The sequence below is a fragment of the Meriones unguiculatus genome, chromosome 7, assembly GCF_030254825.1.
Source record: "Meriones unguiculatus strain TT.TT164.6M chromosome 7, Bangor_MerUng_6.1, whole genome shotgun sequence".
NCBI classification, from domain to species: Eukaryota; Metazoa; Chordata; class Mammalia; order Rodentia; family Muridae; genus Meriones; species Meriones unguiculatus.
Genome location: NC_083355.1, coordinates 59,132,712 through 59,158,233, shown reverse-complemented (window position 1 = coordinate 59,158,233; position 25,522 = coordinate 59,132,712). Strand labels below are relative to the sequence as shown.

The 25,522-nt window shown below is 42.7% G+C and overlaps 1 protein-coding gene across 1 annotated transcript in view; it reads right to left on the bottom strand.

Annotated features, from left to right (window-relative positions):
* Positions 1-25,522, bottom strand: part of Npas3 (neuronal PAS domain protein 3) — an 852,204-nt gene that overhangs the window by 63,784 nt on the left and 762,898 nt on the right. The window contains 1 exon segment of the mRNA XM_060387500.1: positions 5,982-6,100. Within this exon segment, the coding sequence (XP_060243483.1) occupies positions 5,982-6,100 (119 nt within the window).

Sequence of the window (25,522 nt, the reverse complement as noted above, 5' to 3'; positions counted from 1 at the left end):
GGTAACCTAGAAACAGAAAGACAGGCATGGTATACACTTACTTATAAGCAGATATTAGCCATATAATATAGGACAGCCATCTACAGACCTAAAGAAGCTAAACACTAAGGAGGACCCTAGGGAGGATGCTTAAATCTCATTCAGAATGCAAATAGGATAGATACCAGAAGTGGTGAAAAAGAGGGAACAGGACGGGAGCCTACCATAGAGGTCTTCCACCCAACAGGGGATGCTAAGACTCACAGCCAAACTTTGGGCAGAGTGGAAGGAGTCTTATGGAAGAAGAGGGGGTCATGTAGAAGGACATTGAGGGGACAAGAGCCCCACAAGGTGACCAACAAAGCTAAAGGATCTGAGCCAAGGGTCTTCTGCAGAGACTGATGCACCAACCAAGGACTATGCACAGAGAGGACCTAGACCCCTGCTTAGATGTAGCCCATGACAGTTCAATCTCCATGTGGGTTCTCAAGTAAGGGGAGCAGGGGCTGCCTCTGTCATGAACTCGTTGCCTCCTCTTTGATCACGTGCCCCTGGTGATACAGCCTTACCAGGTCAGAGGAAAAGGAGCCAGGAAGTCCTGATATGACTTCATAAGCTATGGGCAGATGGCAAAGGAGGAGAAATTTCTCTTTCAGTGGACTAGGGGTATGGGATACGGAAGAAGGAGAGAGGGCAGGACTGGGAAGAGTTGAGGGAGGGGCTTCAATCAGGATATGTAATGAATAAATTGTGAAAAAAAATAAATTTTAAAAAGGTAAAAAAGAAATAAACCACTGAAAATTATATGTGCTTATTTATACCATGATATTGCTGTTACTAAGAACTTTCAGAAATGAACAAAATATATTTGTATTTTAAGACACTTACATGTGTACTTACAGAAGGTAAGGTTTTCTTTAGCTAAATTTCACACCTCAATGTATTGCTTTTGCCACTATCCATTTAGGACTAAAAGTTTGTAAAGTGGCAGTAATCAGCAATCTCAACAAGCCAGTGGCTTTCATCCTGGGAGTTGTGACCCCTTTGGGGGGGGCTGAATGATCCTTTCACAGGGGACACATATCAGATATCCTGCATATCAGAGATTAGATTATGATTCAGAACAGTCGTAAAATTATAGTTATGGAGTGGCAACAAAAGCAAATTTTATTCAGCAGGTTGAGAACCGCTGCAATAAAGCAATGAACTTATCAGTTCTCTCATTCTGATTCTTTGGGTCTTAAGGAGGCTGGATGACCTTCTAATCATTTAATTCAGCACTTTAGTAACAAATTACCCCAGATGAGTGTTGTTGGATTTTAAAAATCTCCTGAGCGCCCCCAGCGTCCCTTAGTGATCCCTGATGCATTATGGCAATAATTGCAGATTTCAGCCCTGTGACAAACTGGAAGACACTTTCACACTGCCTGAAACAGAATAGGTCTCTTTCTTTGTCTGTTTCTCAGAATATAGACTGCTCTGCTCTGCTCTTAGAGTCAGGACTTTAAAATGTGTGGGGATAAATATTCCAGAGATGACAGAGGTGGGCATGTAGGAGATTAGGAAGCTGGAAGTCCCCCGCCAGAGGAAGCCGTCCTCCAAAGACAGGAGCTAAGGAAGCGACCCAATTAGAGTCCTCCCCATAATTTCCCTGATTACATATCTCCTGTTGCCCCTGTGCTCTACCTCGTAAGTTCCCCCAGACATAGACCTAATCAAGAAGGCAGAATATTGATGCGAAGCAATTTAAATGAGAGCTGTGTTAGGCTAAGATATGTGGCCAACAATGAGACCTGAACACCAGGGAGGCCCCTGAGGCATAAAAAGTGGCTGGACTAGATGACACGCTCCTGTGGATTTCAAAGCAGACGTGGCCAGAAAGAACAAAACTTCATTAGTGCAAGTCCCTGAGGTCTAGGGTGTGGCAAGCCCCACCCCCCATCCCCCATTCCTGAATCAGGGAAGGAATGGACCCTTCTTGTCTAGAATTCTTGGTTATGAGGTCCAGGCTGAGTAGCCCCTATCTGAAATGCTTGGGGAGAAAAGTGTTTTCCATTTTAAGACTTTTTCTGAATTTAAAATATTCACGTATATGGCAGGATATTTTGGGAATGAGACCAAAGTTTTAAACCCAAAACTCATTTATGTTATATGTATACCTTATGCACAAAGCCTAAAGGTTGCTGTATGGGTTTTTAGTACCATCTGTGCTTTGACTATGGCTACACTATGCCTGTGCTATGACCTGGTAGATGCAGTCGGGTGTGGAATTTGCCATTGCGGCATTGTGCCCCTGCTCAGAGGCATCAGACTTTGGAGTTCCAGGTTAGGGGCATGCAACCTGTATGCACTCAGGATGAGAGCCCTGGAAAGCAGAGTGGGTCTGTGGAAGGCAATGGACTTACCACACTCTGGCACATTAGCATCATTAGATATCGTAAGCGACCAAGAAGGCCTTGGGCAGGATGTTTTCCCATTGAAAATGTAAATGATCATACATTGAGGCCCATCATCTCAATGACAGGGAAGATGTTCATTCTTTAAGAGTGAGGGAGAAGGGTTGAGAGGCCAAATCCTGGTCCTTAATTGCCTGGCTTTCATCCAGATTCCACAGCCGTTGTTTAATTGGTGCATGAATGTGGGAAGGTAGTTCACTTCTGAAGGCCTCCGTGTTGCCACCTGCAAACTGGGCGTACGTTATGCAGACTGCACATGGGGTTTTTTAAAATAATGCTCTTTTGTGGACGAATAAGTATAAGTGTTAGGCAAAGCTCCTTGCATGCAGTCGGCATTCAGCAAGCGCTCCTTTTGTTACTGAGAATGCTTTCCTAATAACAGCAAGAGATGAAGTCTTGGAGAAAGTTTTTTCTGTGTCCAAGGTCAGAAAAAAAAAAAAAAGAAGAAGAAATGCAATGACCTAGACAGTCTTTTGTGGACCTTTATGGGAAAACCAACATGCACATGGATGATAATAAATTAGAAGGAATACTGGAAGCACAGAGAAATCATCATTGCTGTTCCTTTTTATTTGTGTTTATTGTATGGTGGTGGGTGATTACTGGTTTTTTATTGGAATGTTTTATAAGCTGCTAGATTTACTTACTGAGAATGAACAGATAAACAGGGAAGCTCTTCAGCTGTGTCATGTCACAGGCTCTTGCTGGGCCTTCCCCTAACTTTCAGACAAGGTTAATTAATGAGCAACATTTATTGCAAAGAAGGGGCAAGGCTGGGCCTGCTGGATGAATCATCTTCCTGGGAGGATGGGGAATTAAAGGGTTGTGGGTAGCAGTTCTGAGGAAGGGCACGGGACACCGGCTAGAGATGTGCATGGTTTCTGGAGACAGACTTCCTGACAGGCATGTCAGTGATATGGGCACACGACCATTTCATTAGTTGACAGGTTCTAGAATGGCTCCTAAATGTTTGCCAACTCTTTCAAGGTTGTGCATTTGGAATTTTCTCTTTTTTCATAGTAAGCTTATGTATCTTCCCAAGTCCGTGTTGTTTCAGAGACCCCTCCCCAGCTGTATTCATGTTAATCCCTACTCACTCGTGACTCACAGGCAACATGCACCTCTGGAGGAGTCCCCTGGGATCTATCCTCTCTAACCGTGGTGTCTGGCTCGCATTTCCTCACTTCACTCTGCGTAGCATAGCCCAGGGAGTAAAGGCACGGCATGTGGAGTCCTAGCCTCCTTCTTTAGCGTGTGACCGTGAGCAGGCTAATTAACTTTCCCACCCTTAGTTTCTTCACGTCTATAAAATGGGAACAGCTCAAAGACTGTCTTCTGGGACAGTTGTAATTCCTCGCCCACCACGGGGGCTCCAAGATGAGGACCGCTGTTCCGTTAGCTTCTGTTACTCCCTAAATCACTGATTTATTACTTGCTACAGTCCATCTCTCCTCTGGAGTGCAGCCACTATGACAAGGGCTTTGCATTGTTTGATGCCGGGATTTTAGACTATAAAACAACTCTCATGCTGGGAGCTCGAAAGTCTTTGCTGAACGGATGGGGTTCACAAGTCTAATTTCAGGTCAGGCATCAAAGGTAGCTTTACTGAGTCATCCGAATGACCAATCGCAACCTAACGAGATGCTTGGTCTCTTGTCTAGAGAAGCTATTTGTCCTCCTTCTTGTTTATAGCCATACATTCCACTCTTTACAGATCAAATATTGAAAGGGCTTTGTAAGCTATAATTTATAGTATGAAATAATTCTGTTTTTCAAAAAATTAAACTACCCAATGATATTGAATCATATATACTAACTATTGCTTTCCACTCATGATATGGCCCCTACACACCAGCAGAAACAAGAAAGGATGCCAGCAGACAGAAAAGTAAGTTAAGAAGGAAACCCCAGGCCTCCCAGATCTGGAAGGCAAAAATGACCCTTTCTAGCTCTTAAGTAATATCTCACATCTATAGTCTACTTAGGGAATCCAGATGAGCTAATGCTCACAGCTAACCAGGAGTGGATGCATACTCTTCACCGAGACAGTAAAACACAACGGCCCTGGAGACCAGGGCTGCCTTCCTTCCCTGCAATGCACTGCCCTATAACAGCTGTCTACCGGGGAAGCGACTAGAAAAACTGACCGGTTGCTCCCTCTTTGCTTTGCACCCCGCTAAAGGTCAAGGTTGCTTCTCCCGTGCCTTTCAGACTGTAGGACAGCTCAGCTAAAGGTCGTCCTTGGAAGGAGTTTCCACTGCCTTTCTTTTTCTTAAAACATTTTTTTTTCCTTAAAGAATTAATGTCAATGAAAGCGTGAGCCTCTGACTTTACACAGCTGCTAGCGTTTTGATAACTTACCTGAAGGTTTTAAACCCTGTCAGTAATGGTTGTTAGCACCGCCGACAATGCTCTCATCACCCTAAAGAACAGAGATAAGCTTTAAGGTGGCAGCCTGGAGCTGCTCGTGCGGGCCGCACACGCTTGTGGCGTTTTGTTGGTGCTTGTCTTCCTAGGCACAATAAACGCTGTTTAAGAGCTTGGCTAGTGTATTGTAAAATTGTATGATTCAGGTTTCCAAAGGCATTTCATAAATTTTCTGGGTCTTAATTTATGTTGCTATAGTAACTAGAACGTTGGGATTTCTTGAGATTAGGCAGCTTATATATATATATATCCTTAACCTTAAAATGATGGTGATGATATAGAATCCAGACTTGATCTCTGCTTCTGAGAAATATATGTACCTTGTAGTTTTCTGGTATGCTAAAGAATGACTAATGTCCAAGAATTGTAAGTTCAAAATGAAGGGTTCTAAGATCCGGCCTCATTGTGTGTGGGTGTGAGTGTGTGTGGACCACAGTGCGTCGTCCAGTGTCATCCTCAATTGCTTCCCATCTTATTTTCTGAGGTAGTCTTTGTTGAACCCAGAGCCTGGTAAGTCTACTGACTGCGCTAGTCGGGGCTGGCCTGCAAGCCCCAGGGGTCCTCTTGTGCTCCTCAGTGTCACTCAGCCTGGCTTTTTATGTGGGTGCTGGGAACCCACACTTTGGCTCTGCTTACGCTTGCACAGGGAGAACTTCACCTTTTTCTCACCCCAAGTTGGTTTTTTTGTTTTGTTTTGGTTTTTATCGGTATGTACCAATGTAGGTGATAACGTTATTGACTGGGATAGCCATTTCAGAGAAAGGGGCTATTTTAAGGGGAATAGGAGAGAATGGGGGGTTCTCACAGCAGCCATCCGAGAACTCTCACCTGCTGGACAGAGAGGACTGTGAACCACTTCTCCTGCAGCAGGGATTTCTACAGGTGTTCAAGCACTTGGCCTGTCACTAACTAGCAGTTTTAAGAAAAGGCACGCACTTGGGCATTTGGTGCACCGGTAGTGTCCAAAGCGATAAAGATATCTCTGTTGAGGCAGGAAAATGGCTACGGTGCCTACGCTGTGTGAGGACCAACGTGTTAATTATACAGACCCCAAACAGTTGGCAAACTCAGTGTAAGTTGCCTGGGCATGGATGTGTCCCCTCCCCAAACCTAGCTCACCTTATATCCTGACGACTTGATGTGTACTCCGCGTTTGGTCAGAGTGGACTTCATGCGGATGAAGAAGGACCGCTCAAGGGTGTTGTCAGTGGTCAGCAGGCTGGGGCTGGGTGTCTCCACTGTGGGGGAGAAAAACACACACACGTGATTTAGGTCTCAACACAGCCCCTCTGTGCTGCTGCTCAGGTGCAACCCTCGAGTTGACTGAAAATAAATGACTGATGGGTGCTAAGAGTGTTGCAATCAATTTACCTCATTTAGAAAATGTTTACTTTGCAGAAAATAAAAAAAAAAATAGGTGTCTAAAGAAACTCCTTTCCATTTTCTAGCAAGAGCTTTCAGGTTTTTTTAATTTGCTGCAGCTCCCTAAGTGGGGTCTAATAGTAAGTAATTGCAGTTTTCTATGAAGGCTCCTGGCACGCACAGAACGCAGTGCTTTGAGAGGGAAGGGCCCAAGTGTTGCTGGGTGAACCAGGGATGGGACACAGGCCCTGCTTTGTTCTGCCTACACCCTTCTCGTCGATTCTTTTCACTGTGAACAGGAAGCACGCAGTCTTTTCAACTGACTGTGGATGGAGTATGAGAATGGGCATACAGGCAGAGAGGAAGAAAAACTACCCAAATATCAAATTCTCATCATAACGGCTCCTTGCCCCCAGTCATCAGCCAAACAGCAGAGACTAGTTTCCTACTTCTCTGGTTTTAGTTTTTAGATATTTCTCTTAGTATTAAGTATGTGTGTCTGTGTGGGGCTATGTGCACTGGTGAGGTACCCACAGAGGCCAGAAGAGGGCACTGGCTCTCTCAGGGCTGGAGTTATAGGCAGTTGATTGTGATTTGCTAGCTGTGAGTGCTGGGAAGTGAACCCAGGTCCTCTGCAAGAGCTATACGCAACTGCTGAGCTATCTTTCCTGCCCTTCTACTTGTCCACTTTTAATACAGACATTTTCTATCTTAAAAAAGTAGTCACCCTTTCCTATCAAATGCTTTGACTAAGTAGAATATGTTTTTATCTGTGTAACTCAAGTGGCAGTTGGCCATCAGCTGAGCTAAGACCTTTATGCAAGCAGGCCAGAGGGCAATGTAAGTCAATTTTCTCTTAAAGAAAGTTTTGAAGAGATTTTATAAATTGAAGTCTTTTTTTTTCTGAAAATGAATTAAATTTGGAGATTTTATACTAATAGATATTCTAATTTTAGTCTTCTTAGATATTAACTTTTTCTTATTTGAAAGTTAAAAATAATAAAGTCCATCAACAAACTGGATTTTAGTTTTTACTAGCTTTAATCTAACACTAATCTTTTTGTTGTATTTTTTTAAAAAATGGAACAAAGGTGAAAAAAATACATGTAATAAAGAGCTGTAAGAGGCTGGGCACTGTTGTTTATACCTTGAATACTAGGAGGCAGAGGAAGAGGAATAGGCAGAGAGGCAGAGAGGCAGCAGAACTCCATGAGTTCAAGGCCAGCTTGGACACATACTGAGTTCCAGGCTAGTCAAGACTACAGGGTGAGACTCTGTCTCAAGAGACAAAAACAAACAAACAAACAAACAAACAAACACCAATAAAGAAAAGAGAAAAGAAAGAAGAAAGAAGGAAAGAAAGAAGTGAGCTGTAAGAATTATAGAAAAACAACTATTAAAAGATATTAAAAATGGAGAAAACTTCAAATTGTGACATGCCATTTGCATGTTTCAAAGGGTAAACAATCCGTGTTTTCACAGTAAGCGAGACACTCGGTGACAGGACAGTGTGAGCTACTGTGATAACAGGGCCATGCTGCTTGTGTCTAGGGATTCTCATGTTGTTCATATCTTGGTGATCTCAGTTTCCCGCATTTGTAGCATTCCCACTCTGGGGTGATGGGACAGTGGCCACTGCCCCCTTCTTCTGCGCCTCTCTCAAGGCTTCCTTTTTTGTCTTAGAGAGCACGGATCTGATGTCATTTTGAATGTACAGCTTTTTATCACTCGAGGGAAAGGCAGAGCTATGTTATATTTAGTACTTTCATTTCTTCTGATTAAATATGAATTACTATGAAATTTTTCTCATCATCTAACACGCCATAATACGCCAACAGCTTTTTAATACACTATATAAGCACAAACTTCTGCTCTAAGAGTTTAATTTGCCCCTCTAATCCAATCACATCAACCTTATTTCTCTTATCAGAGATTCCCATTTTGAATTAAATGAGCTCATTAGTTTTAATCAAAAGCAGAGAGATCAAAACTTAAACGTAAATGCTTTAGATCAGAACTGTCAGTCAGCCGTGCAGTTCTATTTTACTAAAACACAAGATCAGAGACCCTTAGAACCAATTTTTTTTTCTCGTAAGGGATGCCGAGAGCTTGAAGATGCTATAACCTTCTTTTTTTCTTTCTCCCAAGGACAGATTATATATTTAAGGTTAGACTTAATTTACAGCAGTTTTTCATCCTGCTGGAAATGGAAAAGTATGCCAATCTGCTGTTGTCCCTTTCACATTTATTGACACTGGTCCTCAGAGACTTGAACTATCATGAAGCCATCAGAATCCACACCACAAGCTCAGCTTTTAAAAATTTAACTCTATTCAGCAAGATTGTGTTTGCAATAGCAGAGGGGGAAAAACAGAGAAACTCCTCAGAGAAGAGAAATGCTTTCCTGGCTCTAGGGGTAGGGTTCTGGATATCCACCCCCAGCCAGGAGGCAATTACCTCTCTGTAGAAGGGAAGGTAATTCAGGTATGCTGAAAAGCACTTGCTGCTTTAGAACAGGAAGGACACGGTGAAACACCATAGGAGCGATCCAGGAAGGGGCTTCCTGCTGGGTGAAAACACAGCTTCGCATGAGCTGTGGAGCCGGACACGGTGTCGTGTTCTGGCTGAGACATGAGCACGGCATCCTGCCTCATGTTACAGGAGTAATTGCCTAAATATGCAGGGTAATGTTAATTACGCTGGGGAGAGCCGGTGTGAAAGGAATGCTGAGGTCAGGTTCTGCCCCACTGAAGCTGAGATTTAGAATCTAAATTAACCACCGTGCTTTATTTCAAGAGCAAGGGGACGGAGGAGTCAATTTTGAGAAGTAGACGGGCCATCTCCCAGGGCTTGATTCCTGATGGCAACTTTGACTTTAACTGCCTCTAGCTTCATGGTTCTGAGGACAGAAGCAGAAGGAGCCTGCCATGTTGAACCTTTCAGTGGGACAGGTGACAAACTTATTCACAGCACACCAACAGTGGCCATGCTTCCTAAGGGGTAGCAAATGTGATTGTGGCAGTGGTGTCTCTCGTGTGAAAAGAGGCTTTATCTGCAGTGTGACAGGCAAGGACAGCCACCTCAAAAGAGCAGCTTTTTGAGTGAATGTCTCCAGTGAGAGTCTAGGTAGGAGGAAGGTGTACCAGAGGGAGGAGGCACCGTGGTGCTTGGGCCCTGGTTGTTGAGGCTGGATCCAGGAAAGGAAGGACCTGCGGGAAGGATGGAGTGGTGAGAGAAGTCGGCTTGAGACCTGGGCGCTCCAGACACAGCGGCTCCATCTTATGTCTAAGAAATATTTTATAGTGCTTTCTAGATGTGGAATGCTTTTCAGTACTCTCAGAAAGACTGGCCACGACTGCCTCCTGCCCTGATAAATTTGGGATTCCAGGAAGTTCTAACCACTGCCTGAAACACAAGGCAGATCTATGGAAGAGATGCTCTGAGTGGTCAGATCTGAGTCATGTCCACTCGTAGCCCATGAAATATAAACTAAAAGGTGAAAACATAAGAACAAGACCGACATGAAGGAAAGCTAATAAAAATACAGATACGTACACTACTTTGTCTGCTAAATCTTGGGGGTCTCAACTCTTGAAAAAATTGCAGGTGGGTGTGAGTTCAGTGTCCATGGAGTGTGTCCATGAATTCATGTGTGCATGGGCGTCAGAGGCAATGGATCCCCGAAGCTGGAGTTGCAGGCAGTTGTGAGCCACTCAGTGTGGGTGCGAGGAACCAAGGTGGGATCCTCTATAGGAGATACATATTCTTCCTAACCCCTGAGCCATCTTTCTATATCCGCAACTTTTAAATAAGTCCATATTGGTACAGTTCTTGAAATATTAGTTTTGACATGTTTTATAAAATTTACACAAGAATTCACAATTGAAGCCATGATGTTGGCAAATGTTGGCATCACAATAAGCTGCTCTGCTACCACAATGGGCTGGTGAGCCCATTAACTGGGGAGCAGAGCTTTCTTCTCATCCTTAGCTAGGGACAGGACATGCTGGAGAAGGTGGAGAGGGTGGCAGGTGCTGAAGATGAAGGCCAGGTGCATTCTAAATGCTTTTGGTATCTGCTGGTGTGTGTGTGTGTGTGTGTGTGTGTGTGTGTGTGTGTCTGCAAGAGCATGGGGAGAGTACCCAGAGGGCCAAAAGTTTTCAGTTCAGGTCTAGCATCTGTACCCTCCAAGTACCATCAAACCCTGATGCATGCAGAAAAAAAGAAAAAAAAAAGAAAGAAAAGAAAAATTAAGTTTTAAGAATTGTTGCTTTTCAATAGTGAGATATTTTTCTTTGTGTAAGAGAACTATAATTTGGATAAGTCTCTAAGACATGGAATTAAGTAGAGCTGGCCTTGGATCTCTGTGCAATGCTGGGTCTAGAAACCCCACGGGTACCCAACTCTAACTTTGCAAGACACTTCTGGGAGGTGGTAGAATATTTACATGTAAACCATGTGCACGCCCAACCATCTACATGAGTAATGACACTAATATGGTGAAGCGATTTATAAATGGCTATTACAGTGTCCGGGGGATGATGATACGGGGCAGGGGGGAAGACGCAGTGAGTGAAATGCTTGCTGCCTGTTTCCACTTCCTAGAGAGATACTCTTTGAAAAAATAAAGTGGAGAAACAATTGAGGGAGAGTCCAGATGTTGAACCCTGCAGACACACACACACACACACACCCTGGGTGTACATTCACACGAACACACCCTGGGTAAACATTCACATGAACACACGTGCACATACACACAAAGAACCAAAAAAGATGATATGGTGGGAAAAAAAGTTGATACAGGTGCATTTAAAAAATATTTTCCTTAGCAGTTTGGTTGACTGCTGATCAGAGTCTGTGGGTATGGTGAGGTCATGTATACCTGCTCCCGCTTCGTTGCCTTAACACATCTTTCCAGATGTTTTTGGGGTGTTCTTAGACAAAGCAGAGTGAAAATATCCAGAAGTATCTCGAGAAGACAGGGACAATATCTCATTCTTCGAGTCTTGTCGAAGTCAAATCCCTTTACTGGTGTGCGCTGCTGGTTTCTGAGCAGCCACAGCCCAGGGCTTTTGCACATTTATGTTTACATGGAAATCTGACAACTTGTGTCTACGTTTTTAAAGTTTCTCCTTCAAGTAGCAGAGGAGGAGGGTCAGAGAACCAAGAGGAGAGAGGAGCCATTAGGAGAGGACAATTATGAGACATCAGTGGAAATGGCATGTATGCAATTAATATGCATTCATAGTTTAAAAACATTCAAAACCTTTTCTATCACTTGAGGGAAAACTGTACTTTCATAGCTACTTGGAGTTGAGGTGCATGTCTAGCTGTGGACAATGATGTGTTATAAAAAAGCCATGTTCAGGCCCCAGTCCTGAATTTCTGCTCTCTCTGGTACTTTACCACAATGACTGTTGCCAGCTCAAACAGTGGCTCCTTTCCTGGCCTGAGTTTTAGAAGACAGCATGGAGTGTGCCCTTCCCTGGCTTTCAGTCCTCACAGATAGAAATCATTGTTGTAATTGGGGATTTTTTTAAAGTGCAGAACAATTAGCCCATGGTGACTAGTGCAAACAATAAACATTTATTATATTAAAATATAGTATGTTACCAACATATCTCAGCCAGCTGGTGGTGGAGGACAGATACAAATATTTATCTAAAGACTGTGATGTTGGTAACATGCTTTTCTTAGTTACTAGTATACTTTTTATCTCCATTTAATCTCATCCTACACAGTAGAAGGCAGCATGGCAGACACAAGTATAAACTTGAACCCTTCTCTCTTATGACCCCCAGTGTGGTTCATTGTGTGTGTATGTGTATAATCATTGCTTTGGTTATGCTACATAGTCATTGGTATGGATGGGTATATGTGCACATAGAGAAAGAGTAGCAAATATTCATTAAATACTGACTTATGAAATCTTCCCACCTACTGTATGAATGGCAGGCCAAGCATGAATCTTTTAAAATCATAAAATTGTCATGGTGGATTTCAGATTTATTCCAGATGAAGTCTGTGATAGTTGTAAGCTGCCACATATTCTTCAAAACTCCTCTTTTCAAAAGATAGTGCCACTTCCTGTCCCTTTGAGTGAGTGTGGGTTGGACCTGGTGACTTCTGTTTAATAAACAGCGTACGGAGGAGTGGACAGTGTGTGACTAGCTGGTCCTTCCATGGCCTCTATTGGGTCATTGTGACAGAAACCAATGAGGTACTGTGGCAAACTCAAACAGTTCTTTGGAGAGGCCAGTGTAGCAAGTCACATTAATGACCTTAGAAGTGGCCTGCAAATGACTGTGCTCTGGCTTCCACAGTGCAGGAATAAGGTGTGCCTTGGCTCCTAAGTCCCAGGAGCTACACAGGGCAGCCTTGCCTTTTCAGAGCTATCAGTGGTCAGGAGGACCTGCATTTATAGTAGCTATAACATCCACGTCAAACCTCTTGGGAAATCCTAACATGGCTGTGACACAAGACGAGCATGGATATGGGTTGCACTTGTGGGCTAGCGGGAAGGAATGCTTGCCGGTGAGTTTCTAGCTGGCAAACTTGCATGTGTGGGGACTATGAATTGCAATATCGATTTAAAGAGGAGGAGGGATCCATATGTTCAAGTGCTCAGCTTTTTAAAGTTGATACTTTTTAAAAGGTTCTAACAATAGGACCATGACTGTGGCATGTCCCAAAGCAGGATTATCTTTTGCTGCTCCTCTCCGTCTGTCTCTCTAGCTCTGCTCATCCCTCCAAGTTACTTGTGCTGAGCCAAGGTAGCATTAAGCTGCTTTCTTTTATGAATTCTCCACTTGCCCCCTGCCACTCTCCCAAGCTAAGGTATATTATCCCAGACCACTGCAAGAGGACAGGGAAAAAAATTAAACCGTTATTTAGGTAGTAACAGAGGGCTGGCCACATTCCCAGGTGGAGAGTACTTTGCTATCTGTCTTTTGAGAATTGGTTTTCATTCCACAGGCCTGTCTTTGCCATGTCCTGGTACTATAGCCCTCAGGAAACCTCAGTGGGATCGGTGGCCCTGCTGGCATGGCCAGGCAGTGCCCTCTATTTTTTGTGCCCTGGAATGTCCTTTTCCTCACGGGCAGTGCCATGGTAGGTGTCTTCTGGCCCAGTGACCTCCGTGTCTGATGGGGCACTCGCTCTGGACTGGCTTAAAGCCCCATTTATTTCAGTCTCATTAGGGCCACTTCCTGTGCTGGCTCGTGTGAGTCTGAATCTTTGTTTAGAAACTTGTGAATCCGTTAATTGAAAACTCCAGAGCAGAGCTTTGAAATAACTGTGGTTCAATAATGATGCAATAAAGTCTTTTCAAAGTGTCATTAAAAGTAATCTGAGAGGAAGAGACAGAGAGAGGAAGAGAGAGAGAGAGGAAGAGACAGAGAGAGAGAGAGAGAGAGAGAGAGAGAGAGGAGAGATAGAAGAGAGAGAGAAACTGAGAGAAACCAAGAGTGAGTCTAATAGCCAGCTACCGCCTGGCAGCTGTCAGGACCCCTGGCACTCTCCGGCCTGTCCAGGGATAGGATCCTCATATTGGGTTGCGTTCCTGTGCCTGGCAGGGCTGCTGTTTGAGGCTGTCCTGAGGCAGCAGAGAGTGTGAGGCGGCTGCGTGCTGCTACCAGTTGGTGTTTGGAAGATCCTGCTCAGGGAAAGCATAGGCAGTGCTAGAGACAAGCTGCTAGCACTAGGTGTTTCCATGCGCAACTACTGAGTGGGAGAAGTCAAGGGGAACTCTAAGGGTTGTGGAGATGGCCTCGGAGAGAACACCATAGCCGCCGTGACCCACACCACAGTGGCTGTGTGCGCCAAAGGACGCATGGTGCCAGTACTAAGAGCCAGTGTTTTAAATCTTCCTGGAAACTTTATATAAATGTTGCCACTTGAGGGATCTGTTCTGGAAGAAAAATATAGTATGTCCTTCTGAGACACAGCATGGATTCCATTATGAATACTGTGTATGGGATCCAGTGTGGCAACGCTTTTATCACCACTATAAAGGGGTTACGAGCCAATTCTTCACAGAAAGGATCCTCAATGGCACGAGGCTTGTTCTTTCGTTTCTGTTTCATTCGTTTATTTCCTTCCTTTTCTTTACATTTTTTTTTCTCTGTTCTCCTTTTCCTTACGACACATATGATACCAGGCAAAGGGCATCTGGACTCAGTCTCTGTAGTACGATACAAAATAATACATAAACACCTTTGTGAAGGCAGCTCAAACCCCATGTTTTCTATTAAAAAGTCATGTTCAATCTTCACTGTTGATAGAACTGAATAGCTAACGCAGGGAACATTGTATATCAGAAAGGTCAATAGTTATTATGAGCTACAAATATATTTTTTTTCATCCTTCAGGCTGTTTAGCGCATATCACAGCATGAGCAGCTGTCTCCTCTAATGCTTTTAAAATTAGAATCCCAAAGAAGAAGAAAAAATTATGGTTGCAGTGATTGCTCTTTGCTTTTGTAAGTTTACTTTAATATACTATTTTATATACATGAGTCTTCTGTGCGGCCGACCCATGGAGTGGTAACTGGTAACCAGTATCCAGGTGAGCTCCCACGTTTATCTCCGCAGCATTCTGGCCATCTCCATCTCAGGCACAGATGCTGTTCAGGCTCTGTATTTTAAAATGGAGGAGGCCCTGCAAAGGCAGCAGCAGACACAACTGCCCTCCGCCTTTCTTGCTCTAAAGCTGTTAAGAACTACATCAGTGCTGTGAGATGGAAGCTGCTTCATCTCACTAGACACAGTCAGGCAGCCTGGGTAGCACTCCAATGCCAAGCAAGTGGATTAAGAGTGCATCTTGTAGTTTTTCAAAGGTGGCACTCTCCTCCCTGCCCTGGGACATTTTCCCTTTGCTTATCATATAGCTCCACAAAGACAATATTAATGTTTTAAAGGATATTTTATCATGTCTACTACTTTACATATATGCCATTCTCATATATATATATGTGTGTGTGTGTGTGTGTGTGTGTACTATGTGGCTGTCATTTTAGCTGTGTCATTTTTGAAAGCTGTTCGCAGTTAAGATGAAGTACATGCCTCCAGGAGTCTTCCTGGATTGGAAGAAGGGGAAGAGCTAGGGAACATGTCCGAGGCACTCGACCGCTCTTGCTGTTCACACCAGGTACCCTGAGAAAGCAGCTTCCACAGAAACAGTGGTGGTGTTCAATGTTAAGAATTAAGGGCCCCGAACATGGGCCCCGATGATGCCATTGGGGCATAGGGGTGTGCGTGATAGCAATGTCAGTGGAAAACAGCCAAGGCCTAAGGGATATGTAATCATTACAGAGAAAGAACCCAACTTCTGAAATGGAAGAAAGAGAAAAGCGAGGATGAGAGGGGAAAAACAGAAGGGTCTGGAAGGGAAAGGTAGGAGTGCTTTAGCGCCACGCATCACACTCTCAGTCAAGCAAAGGCCACCGAAAGTTTGAAGAAGTAGGATGAGGAGGTTTTGATAGGTCACTTGGGAAACCAACTGGTATCAATAGAAAATAAATACTAAGATTATGCAGTAATTAAGGTAGAAGAATTGCTACAAGCTGGGGGCTAACCTGGCTTACATAGTGAGATCTTGTTTAAAATAATAGCAAAGAAAATTACACCTGCATTTGTTCTAGAGCTCTGTGTGGCAATGGTTTTCATATTATTGGACATTGTTAAGAGAGCAAATGGATATTGGGGCTCCAGGGACCAGCTTGGAAACAAACGTTTTAAAAGAACATTAAAATGACCTTCATTTGTTCTCGTCATTACATCATTTTCAAACACACTATCTTCAGTGGTTATGTAATATGTCTTCAACATTCATCTTGCAGCTTTGCTGTCATCTTTTAGGGTAGATTCCTTGAAAGAATGCTGTTAGTCTAAAGGACAGGAACTGATTTTTTAAGGCTCTTAATATGTCTAGACAAACTGATGGCCTGAGAAGTTGTCCTGTGTCTCTTGCTATGCTTGTCAGCCATGTTTGATGCTGTTCACTGTGACAGCCATCTTCAAATATGTGTTCTTATTTGATAGAGAGACCAGACAAATGAGATATAGGGAAAGATACTTACGGAGAGCTCGCTGATAAGCCATACACAGAAAACATCTGATGTGTTTAATTTGCATTTCTATTTTTAGTGAGGATGAATTATGTTTTAATACATATTTATTGGCCATTTGAATGTTTTCACTAAGTCATATATTTGTGTTCTGTAGTTTCTAATTGGGCTTTTAGTATTTTGGTTTTCAGTTTGAATGAGATTCTTGAGTAGATGAAGGTTATTAGCTTTGACATAGTTCTTGACAATATCTCTCTATTTGTTTGCTGTTTTCTCCTACTTAGCTTATGATGTTTATTGAGACTGATATAGTCTAAGACTTCCATATAGGTTTTTCCTCCAATTCTCTTTTAATAGTTGTTACTTGTTTGTTTGTTTTTATCTTGAAAATGAAGCAAGGCAAGTCAATGATTCTTCAGGAACTCCGTGCTTACTAGTTCCCACCATGAACTCTGATTCTGGCATGCTGCCACCTCATGGCCGGAGGTATGCTGAACAGGAGCTGGTGACTGAAGTGGGTCAGTGAGGGATGTGGGTGTTGACAGACAGCTGCATGGAGAACAGGTAGGGAATAGTATTTGCTGTTTAAAAAAAATAGATTTATTTTATTTGCATTTATGAATGACTGCACATATGTGCAACATGTGTGTCCCATGTTGGGGCCTGGAGCCCAAGGAGCCTGGGAGAGGAGTTCCAGGTGGATGTGAGCTGCCTGATCTAGAAGGCAGGAATGGAATCCAGGTTCCCTCAACCTCTAGGCCATCTCTCCAGCCCCATTACTATTTTTTTTAAGAGCAAGTTTTAAAGCTCTTGCAATTTAGGCACATCATTGTAGAAATGACAGCAGAAAGAAAATATGATGCCCACTCCTCTTCATACATAAGAGGGACTGAACTGAGCTAGCCAGAGCACTGCTGTGGTTCAAGAGTGTGGCCTAGAGAGAAGTGGAGCCAGTGAGGGCTGAGGGGGCTTGTGGGAAGGCTGGTGTCAATGAGAGTTTGCTTCTAGAGAAAATCCAGGGCACCCTGCTAAGTTGGACTTTGGATAAACAATGAGTGAGTTATTATTTTTTTATATGATCCAAAGTCTCATATGTTCCAGATTGAACTGGGAACCTGTATTTGCATTTGCTACTTAGACTACCCTGTTTAGAAGAAGGTTTTGGATGACTGCAGTGATGTGCTCAGTGGGGACGTGAAGGGAGGGGCTTAGGAGACAGGCCTGAGCTCTGTCTCCATGATGGAGCGACTGCTGAGTGCAGAGTCCTTCCCTGGAGAGAGTGGCAACCACGCGCCACAGCTGAGAAGTAAAGCGCAATTTGCCATGAGGGGCTTTCCTCAGATCTCTCCTCTCAAGGACAAGGCCTGGCAAAACGGCATACTTGCATTTTCTCTGTGTGTGTGCGTGCACGCATGTGAGCATCAGGGCTCTCCTCGCAACTCCGAGAATGGCATCTTCTGCTAATTTATTTATCTTTTCCTGTAGAAGGAATCGGCGTGGCTGGAATTTGTTGGTTACACCATGGCTGTATCCCAGAGCATCTTCAAAATGGTTACTTTTGAGATGTTTTCACTTGGAAATTCTATATCAAATCTAATATCAAATAATGAATTGGGAGTTGTTTGTTGGGGAAGAGTCTTAGCATTGTTTTACTTCGTAATAATTTAGAGAAGCCAGAAACTGGAGATAATTCAATAATTGTCTCCATCTCTTATTTTGCTGTTGAATATCTATTTTGGACATCTTTAATTAAACAGATTTTCCTGTCTCGTGATCCCAATAAGTTTTGATGACCAGGGTTCCATCTTCCAAACTAGAGCCTTCCAGGCTTCTGTGAGACACTGTTCTCCTTCTGCTGTGAGGAAGCCAGGGTCTCACCGTTATTGTCACCACCTGCTAATGTCTGTGTGGGCAGAATTTCCATATCTGAACTCCACGTTAAGTCATTTGTGTATTTTCTTCAAGGCTATGCATAATCTTCCCAAGTGGTGGGGATAAAAAAGCAGTCATTTTTTAACGAGTCCATTTACATAGCTTGCAGTTAGAACCACCATGGAATTGCCTTCCCCTCAATTAAAAAAGATAAAGGCTATTGCTACCAGCCATGAGGGGAATGGGGGTAAAAAAAAAATTGCCTTTTCTCAAACTGGGGGCAAAGCAAATTTGTTGATATTAATTACTACTATTTTCTTCCTGTTTCATGAGACAGGGTGATCCCTAAAAACAGAGCTTTCTAATGATCCCTATAATGTATATATTTAATATATAAAATTAAATTAAAGATGTACTTACCATCAGCACTTCAGTTTCATATCAGGCTTTTGAAGATATATATATATATATATATATATATGTAATATATATATATAAACCCTATATATTATGATGTTAAATAACTATTTTCAAAGCTGCTACCACACTTTCCCTGTTGCCTAGGAGCTGAATGTTCCTGCTGCATTCTTCATAATTGTTTCATGGTTAATTCCCTCAACTGCAGGGGCTCCAGATAGTTATGGCTACCCTTGTTCCAGGTCTTTAGTCATTTGACCTTACTTGAGAATGACTCCATCTGTAACAGCAGGCTGTCCTTCACTACTCCATTTTATTCTTTCCTTTCTTGCTAACAAACTCCACTTGGGTGTTATTTGTTCTGATATTTTTCAGAACTAAATTCTGGAACAGATATATGGATTTAGGTTACATACATGGAGAAAATGCCCCGCCATGGTGTTTGCCCACTTGTTTTACCCAAAGCAAGGATCTACAAGCTTCAGGTTCCTCGTGAGCCACTGCAGTTTCAAGCACAGCTAAAGGAGCCTAGAGCAGTTTCCCTGGAACAATCGGTTATTTACACGGAAAACACGTGAGACCAAGTGTACTGTTGTGCTGCGGAGACTGTAAGATGCTTTGAATTCAGTGTACAAATAGTGGATAAGAGTTAGGATGATTAGTGACGTTCATTATTTACAGCACAAACAATAGTGCCTCATGTGCACGTGTCAAATGTACATGTTTCTTTTGTGTGTTAAAATCATGAGTGCTAAATTCATGTTACATTTGAAAATTATGAATATCCAGTGTTCTTGGTGAACTAACTCATATCTATCTAGAGCAGAAGTTAAACTATGTAAATACACTGGTGATGCAGGCCTAGGAGGTCGCTATTTGGATGCTATGTCTGACTCTATGAAGCTTCAGCATTATTGTTGATACCAATAACCAGCACCTACATAATCTCCTGTTCCCTAAGCAGGCAAAATAGCCCTGTCTCTGTGCACACACATGTGCGTGCACACGCACACAGACACACACACAGAGTCAGAGGTGGTTGCAAAGGAAAGAAAGACCAAAAAAGAAATGATCTTTCCATCAAAAGAATTTATTCTTATTCTAAGAAGCATATTTTTTTTTCCTAGACAGTTTGAAGTCTGGTGTTTTAGATGCATCTAAGTCCAAAAACATAAAATTAGCAATACAAATCCTTGCTAGTCTGACAATTATTTTTCTTTCTCTTTTAGCTTGTTGAGGAAGAGAGCAAGGCATTTAGACACATGCAGAATATGTAATCTCAGCAAGGTGATTTTCTTGGGATTTTTCCATATTTATATATTTTTTCCACCATTGTGTTTTCACTACCCAAGAGTCCAGGCTGTTATTTTTTTTTTCCTGAAGTCTGAAGATCACCCCATGGATTAACAAATGATTGAGGATTCTCTCTTAAAAGACTCTTTAAAAAACTGTCAGAATCAGCCCGAGACAAAGATTTATTATGAACTATTTAAAGGGCTTAATATATGTATCCCCAATGAGCCCTTGGAGCAAACTAAAAAGAAGAGTGGAATTCTCAAAGAATAGAAAAAAATTCTCCAATGCCCCACTTTCTTCACACCATGATTACTGTTTACTCAAAGGATAAAATGCCTAACCTGTCACACAGTCTTCAGAAGCCACAGTCGTGCTGATGTACAGTAAAAACAAAACAATGAAGACCGACAGTAATGCGGTAGAGAAAGGCAGCTGCAATTTACTTTCTAACCTGTTCACTAACACACTAATGTGCCTACATCTTGTAGCAGGAGCTGATCCCTGACCCATGCAGCAATCAAACAACTACCCGAGTGTTGGCTGTCACAGAAGCTGGGACCATCACCTTAATTATATGTTCCTGGATAACAAGCCTTCCGTTAATGAGCAACTTTTCTCTTGTGTGTGCTCCAGCCCCCCCCATCCTTGAAAAGGCCCATTGCAGTTCATGCAGCTGGAATTTGTGAGGCATATTCATAAGTATCTTTCCTACCAGGTAATAAATACTACCTGAGCAGCCTCGCTGCTTCATGAAGGTGCCAAGACATAATTAAAATTATAGCTTATACCCTTGGGAGGCTCCAGAGAAGAGGAACTCAAAACCAAGGAAAAGTTTTCAGGGACCTCAGAAGCCACTCTTTCTCTCTTCTATTATTATTGTTATTGTTATTATTATTGATTGCTTTGGCAGGATTTATATTTGACAACGAGGTTCTTTAATGAAGATGATTTCTATGTGAGCTTTCTTTTATTTTCTTGTCATTGTAACACTCTCTGACTCTGGAGTCACCTGGTGATCATGCTGGATACCTGCTGTGGGTAAATAAGAGGATTTTACAGGGAAGTTTAATGTGAAGCTTGAGGGGAAATTGTGCCTTCATATGGAAAGGAGACAAAGAGCAGAGGGCAAAGAGCAAGACAATGATTACGACGTGAAGATTTACTCCTGTAATGGTCCCTGCTCAACTCTAGTTAGAGACTAGTTCATCAGAAAGAAAAATGCTATACACCCTGGTGACCAGTTAAAGAGGAGGGAAGGACTTGGCAATCAGATTTATTGGTTCCGTTCCCATTTTATTTTAATCTCCACAAGACTTCTTTTCCTTTCCAATAGGTTAATGGATTCTTTGCAAGACAGTTTGGATATACTTGGTAGGGTAGATGACCATATACGTGTCTTGAAGAACTCAGGGCTGGGAGGCTGCTCAATTGGTGAAGTGCTCGCACACAAGCATGCAGTAGCTCAATCTTGACCCCGAGCACCTACATAAAAGGCAGGCACATGCCTGTACTCCTAGGGTTGAGCCAGGAGGATTCCTGGGTCTTGTGGGCCAGGCAGTCTGGATGAATCAGTGAGTTTTAAGTTTAGTGAAAGTCCCTGTCTCAAAAAATACAGTGAAGAGTGATAAGCTAGGGTCAGAGGGAAGGGGAGGTCTCCCCTATCAGTGGACTTAGAGAGGGTCAGGGAGGGGATGAGGGAGGGAGAGTGAGATTTGGAGGGAATGAGGGAGGGGGCTACAGCTGGGATACAAAGTAAATAAACTATAACTAATATAAAAAATAAAAATTCCATTAAAAAAAGAATGATAGAGGAAGACAGTCAACATCAATCTCTGGCCTTCACATACCCCTCACATACAAACAACACATGTGTATGCATCTATGCATGCCACACATATACACACACAACACACACACCTTACATACACAGTCACACACACACAAACTAATGTGTACATGTTAGAGTAGAATATATGAACCAATCCATGTAAATCATGTAGGTTGGCGCAGGCTAAGACCCACTACAAGACAGTTCTTATTTTAGGGCTGTAGCTGGTGATGTTAACATCTCCTGACATCTGTTTTTAAAGAGGTCATTGGGTAGATGAGAGACTGATAAAGGGTGATAACGCTTGGTAGTCAGCTGGCCCTCAAACCAGCAAATCCCATCCCCCCAAAACAAAAGTGGTGTCTTTGGGCAGACCCAAAACAGGAAAGCAGCTGTGTGGTATTTGGGCTGGGCAGACCTCATGACATTAGGAAGTCTGTGTAGACCTTTAAGTCTTAGGTCCAGTGTGTGTGTGTGTGTGTGTGTGTATTTTCATCTATCCCCATTCACTAGGTGAAGGACATACTGTTACCTGAATCACCTGACTTCTAGAAATTGTTGGGGTAGTCAAACATACATGACTGTGAGGTTTGGTAAACCTAAGTTAATTCTGAGCAGAGCACGTTGTTGTGAGGTCAAGGCAGATCTGACTAATATTAGGAAGCAGTCAACTATGCCATGGCATGATTGATTCCCAAGATTCATATGCATTTCACTAGCACTGTTGTGGTGCGACCAGTGGAGACATTAGAGAAAAGACTTCTAGGTTGATTGACACCTTTCAGAAATAGGTAGTTACCATGAACTTGTTAAAGATAGTAAGAAAATTTTAGTCCATGGTTTTGCCAGATAATGGGGAATAATAAATATAACATATGAAAATGTAGAAAAAGAGAGTTGAGAATTTAAGGGAACAAAAGAAACAAAATGGAAGATCAGGGAGAGGGAAAGAAGGGAAGGCTGAAAAGACAAACATAAGGGGTTAAAAGAAATCTGCAATTATGCAGATGATGTGACAATAAATTATACAGAATGAGAACGTGGTGTGCTGAGGAAATAGAAGGAGAGAGAGAGTGGAAGGAGCAGGAGTGCCGATTCTCCGGCCACATCATCTGCTTGAGGCGACAAACTGGCTGCTAGTTCTGGGCTCTACATGCTAAAATCCAATAAGCTTCCCTAGGCCCAGGCAACCGAAAACACACGAATTAATACATATTTGGACACTTACCTCAAAAAACATACAATCACCACAAAGGCAGGTATTTCCAAATTGGCAACTACTATAATTTAAACCCTAAACAGTGGGTGACTGGCTAGAATTTTCTCAATAGCCATTTTATTGTGTGAATACCAGCTTTGAGGTACAAGGGATTAGGATTAATGCCAGGTGATTTACATACACATTTAATTTAGTTGTCACAACACCCTTTGAGATAAACACTTTTATTTTTCCCATTTTAAAGAGGATCCATTGTCTATGACCATACACTCTAAACCCCTGCCATTGCTTGTGCTGCGTGCCTTAAAACCAAATCTAATTTATTCGTTGTAATTTACTTAGAAATCTTCAGCTCTCTGCATCTCTGCCATGATGTATTTCTGAGGGCTGGCTGTATGGAAATGGAAAGAAATACACAAAGATTCTGTCAGGGAGACGGACTAGACTTAGTGTGAGTTTAGTTTCCTTTACTTTCTAGATTTAATAAACTATGTATTATTCTATGGGAGTCACACTCTGTCTCCTTATGCTGTGTGTAAAGGCCACTCTCTGAAACAGTGTGCCATCCTCTGAATAGTGCAGATTTCAGAGAGAAGGCCCTGAGTTAGCAGCAGCTGCCTGCCTCGGTGGGCGTGCCTGCACGCTAGGATTTCTTACGAGTTTTGGTACTGAAGAAACTGAGTTACTCTGCTTACTGACTTTTATTTTATTTTACTTTTGTCATGATTGGGAGAAACTCAACAGAGGTTGTGTATGTTACTGGTTAGTCCTAACATTTATGTAAATCTCACCATGGTTTTCAAGCTCAGAAAGTCTTCTTTGGCAAACTCCGTTCGTTACCACCCTGTCTTTCAGCACGTGACCTCCCGAGTGCTGTCATTTGTCAGTTAATCCTTTACAGAAACCCACTTTTAAAAACCGCTGGAGGTTCATATTGCTGTCCTTACACAGTTGGTAACATGTAAATGCAGCAGGGCTCTGGTGAAAAGAATGGATTAAAAATCTCAGAATTATATACGGATGGTAGAAAATATCGAGGAAGCCTTGAAGGATAAAGAAGGGACACTGCTGATTTGTGTGTGTGTGTGTGTGTTGGGGGGGGGTGTTACAGCTGGCAGGAACGACAGCAAAGAAAAAGAGAGGGAACCAAGCAGAAGGAACATGACTCAGCAGAAGGAACAATGGAAAAATCCCCCAAACACAGGAGGGGTCATGACACAAATTCATGAGACAGTCAAGTGGACTTGGTGGAAAGGAAAATAGGAACTTGTTTATTGAGTACTTGTGTTCCACTTTAGGGTGATGAAAAGGTTCTGGGGGTGAGGGCCACAGCTGTACTATATCAGAGATATATTTGATGCTGCTGACCTGTAGCTTGAGTTTGGTTCAAATGGTAGCTCTAAGTCAGGTGTGTTTTGCCCCAATAACAAGGACTGGGCCCTGGACTAATAAAATTCAGTATCAGATGGGAGTGTAAGAGATTAATACAAAAATATCAAGGATCAAAGAGAAAAGCTCCAAAGGAAAGGACAATTTTGTCTTCCATCCAGGCAATGGGGAAATACACTGTTCAAAGATCAATGAGATACTGTCTTGCCTTCAAGGGGCACATGGCCAGTGCTGCTGCAGTGCTGTTGTTTAGGTCGACAAGTACATTTGATGAGATCCAGCCCTGTCCACTTCAGTTTTTGGACAGAGGCCAGACTCACTGCTCAAGACAAGTGCTCATCACTATTGGCCCCACCAGGACACTGCAGAACACACTTACAGAACTCCTGATCCAAAGGAATCCACTGTAGGTAGAACAAGAAGAAGGGAGCCTAAGGGAGAGGTGACTTGCCAAGGTTTGCCTCTTTCTTCAGAGTAGGGGCTGCCCACCCACCGTGCTCTTGCCTAATACAGATTTGAAGGATATAAACAAGCAGAGCTTTATCATTAATCAGAACAATAAAGGTGATTCACATGTTCATCAGGCACCAAGGACTCATTGAAATAAAGTCACAGGAGTTTACTCTCAAGGACGCAGGGGCTATTGTTTCATAAGACAGCCACAAGTCATGTAATGATCACCATGAGGAAGGCACAGGGCCAGACTACAAACGCAAGCCGGAAACTATTCCAGAGTGACTAATGCAATAATATTGAGGAATGTCACAGGTCCCTATTATAGTCAAAGTCACTTTAACTAATTGGCTCAGGCCATAAAAACATACAATCTGGGTCAAATGACACCAGTGCACAAAGCTGTTCTGCTCAGACATTATCTTAAATCAAAGCTTCCCAATATGAAGGGAAAGGACGGCTGCCGTTCCTGGGAATCCTGAGTGACCAGAACCGGCTAGCTCCTGTCTCTGGACAGTGCTGACACTGGGCTTTCCAGGTACCACTTTGTCCTTCACAAACATGCCATGCCACATTTCCAGAGATTCTACATGATTTGAGTCGGAGCTATTTCATATTAAGATACCTCATTCTCCTGTAAAGCCTAAGAAAACAAGTCCTGTGTATGCCTACAAAGACACAGATATTAACATGGTCTTCAAAGTGGGTGATGCTGATGAGAAAGGGAGTCAGTAAAATTACTGATCATGACCCAG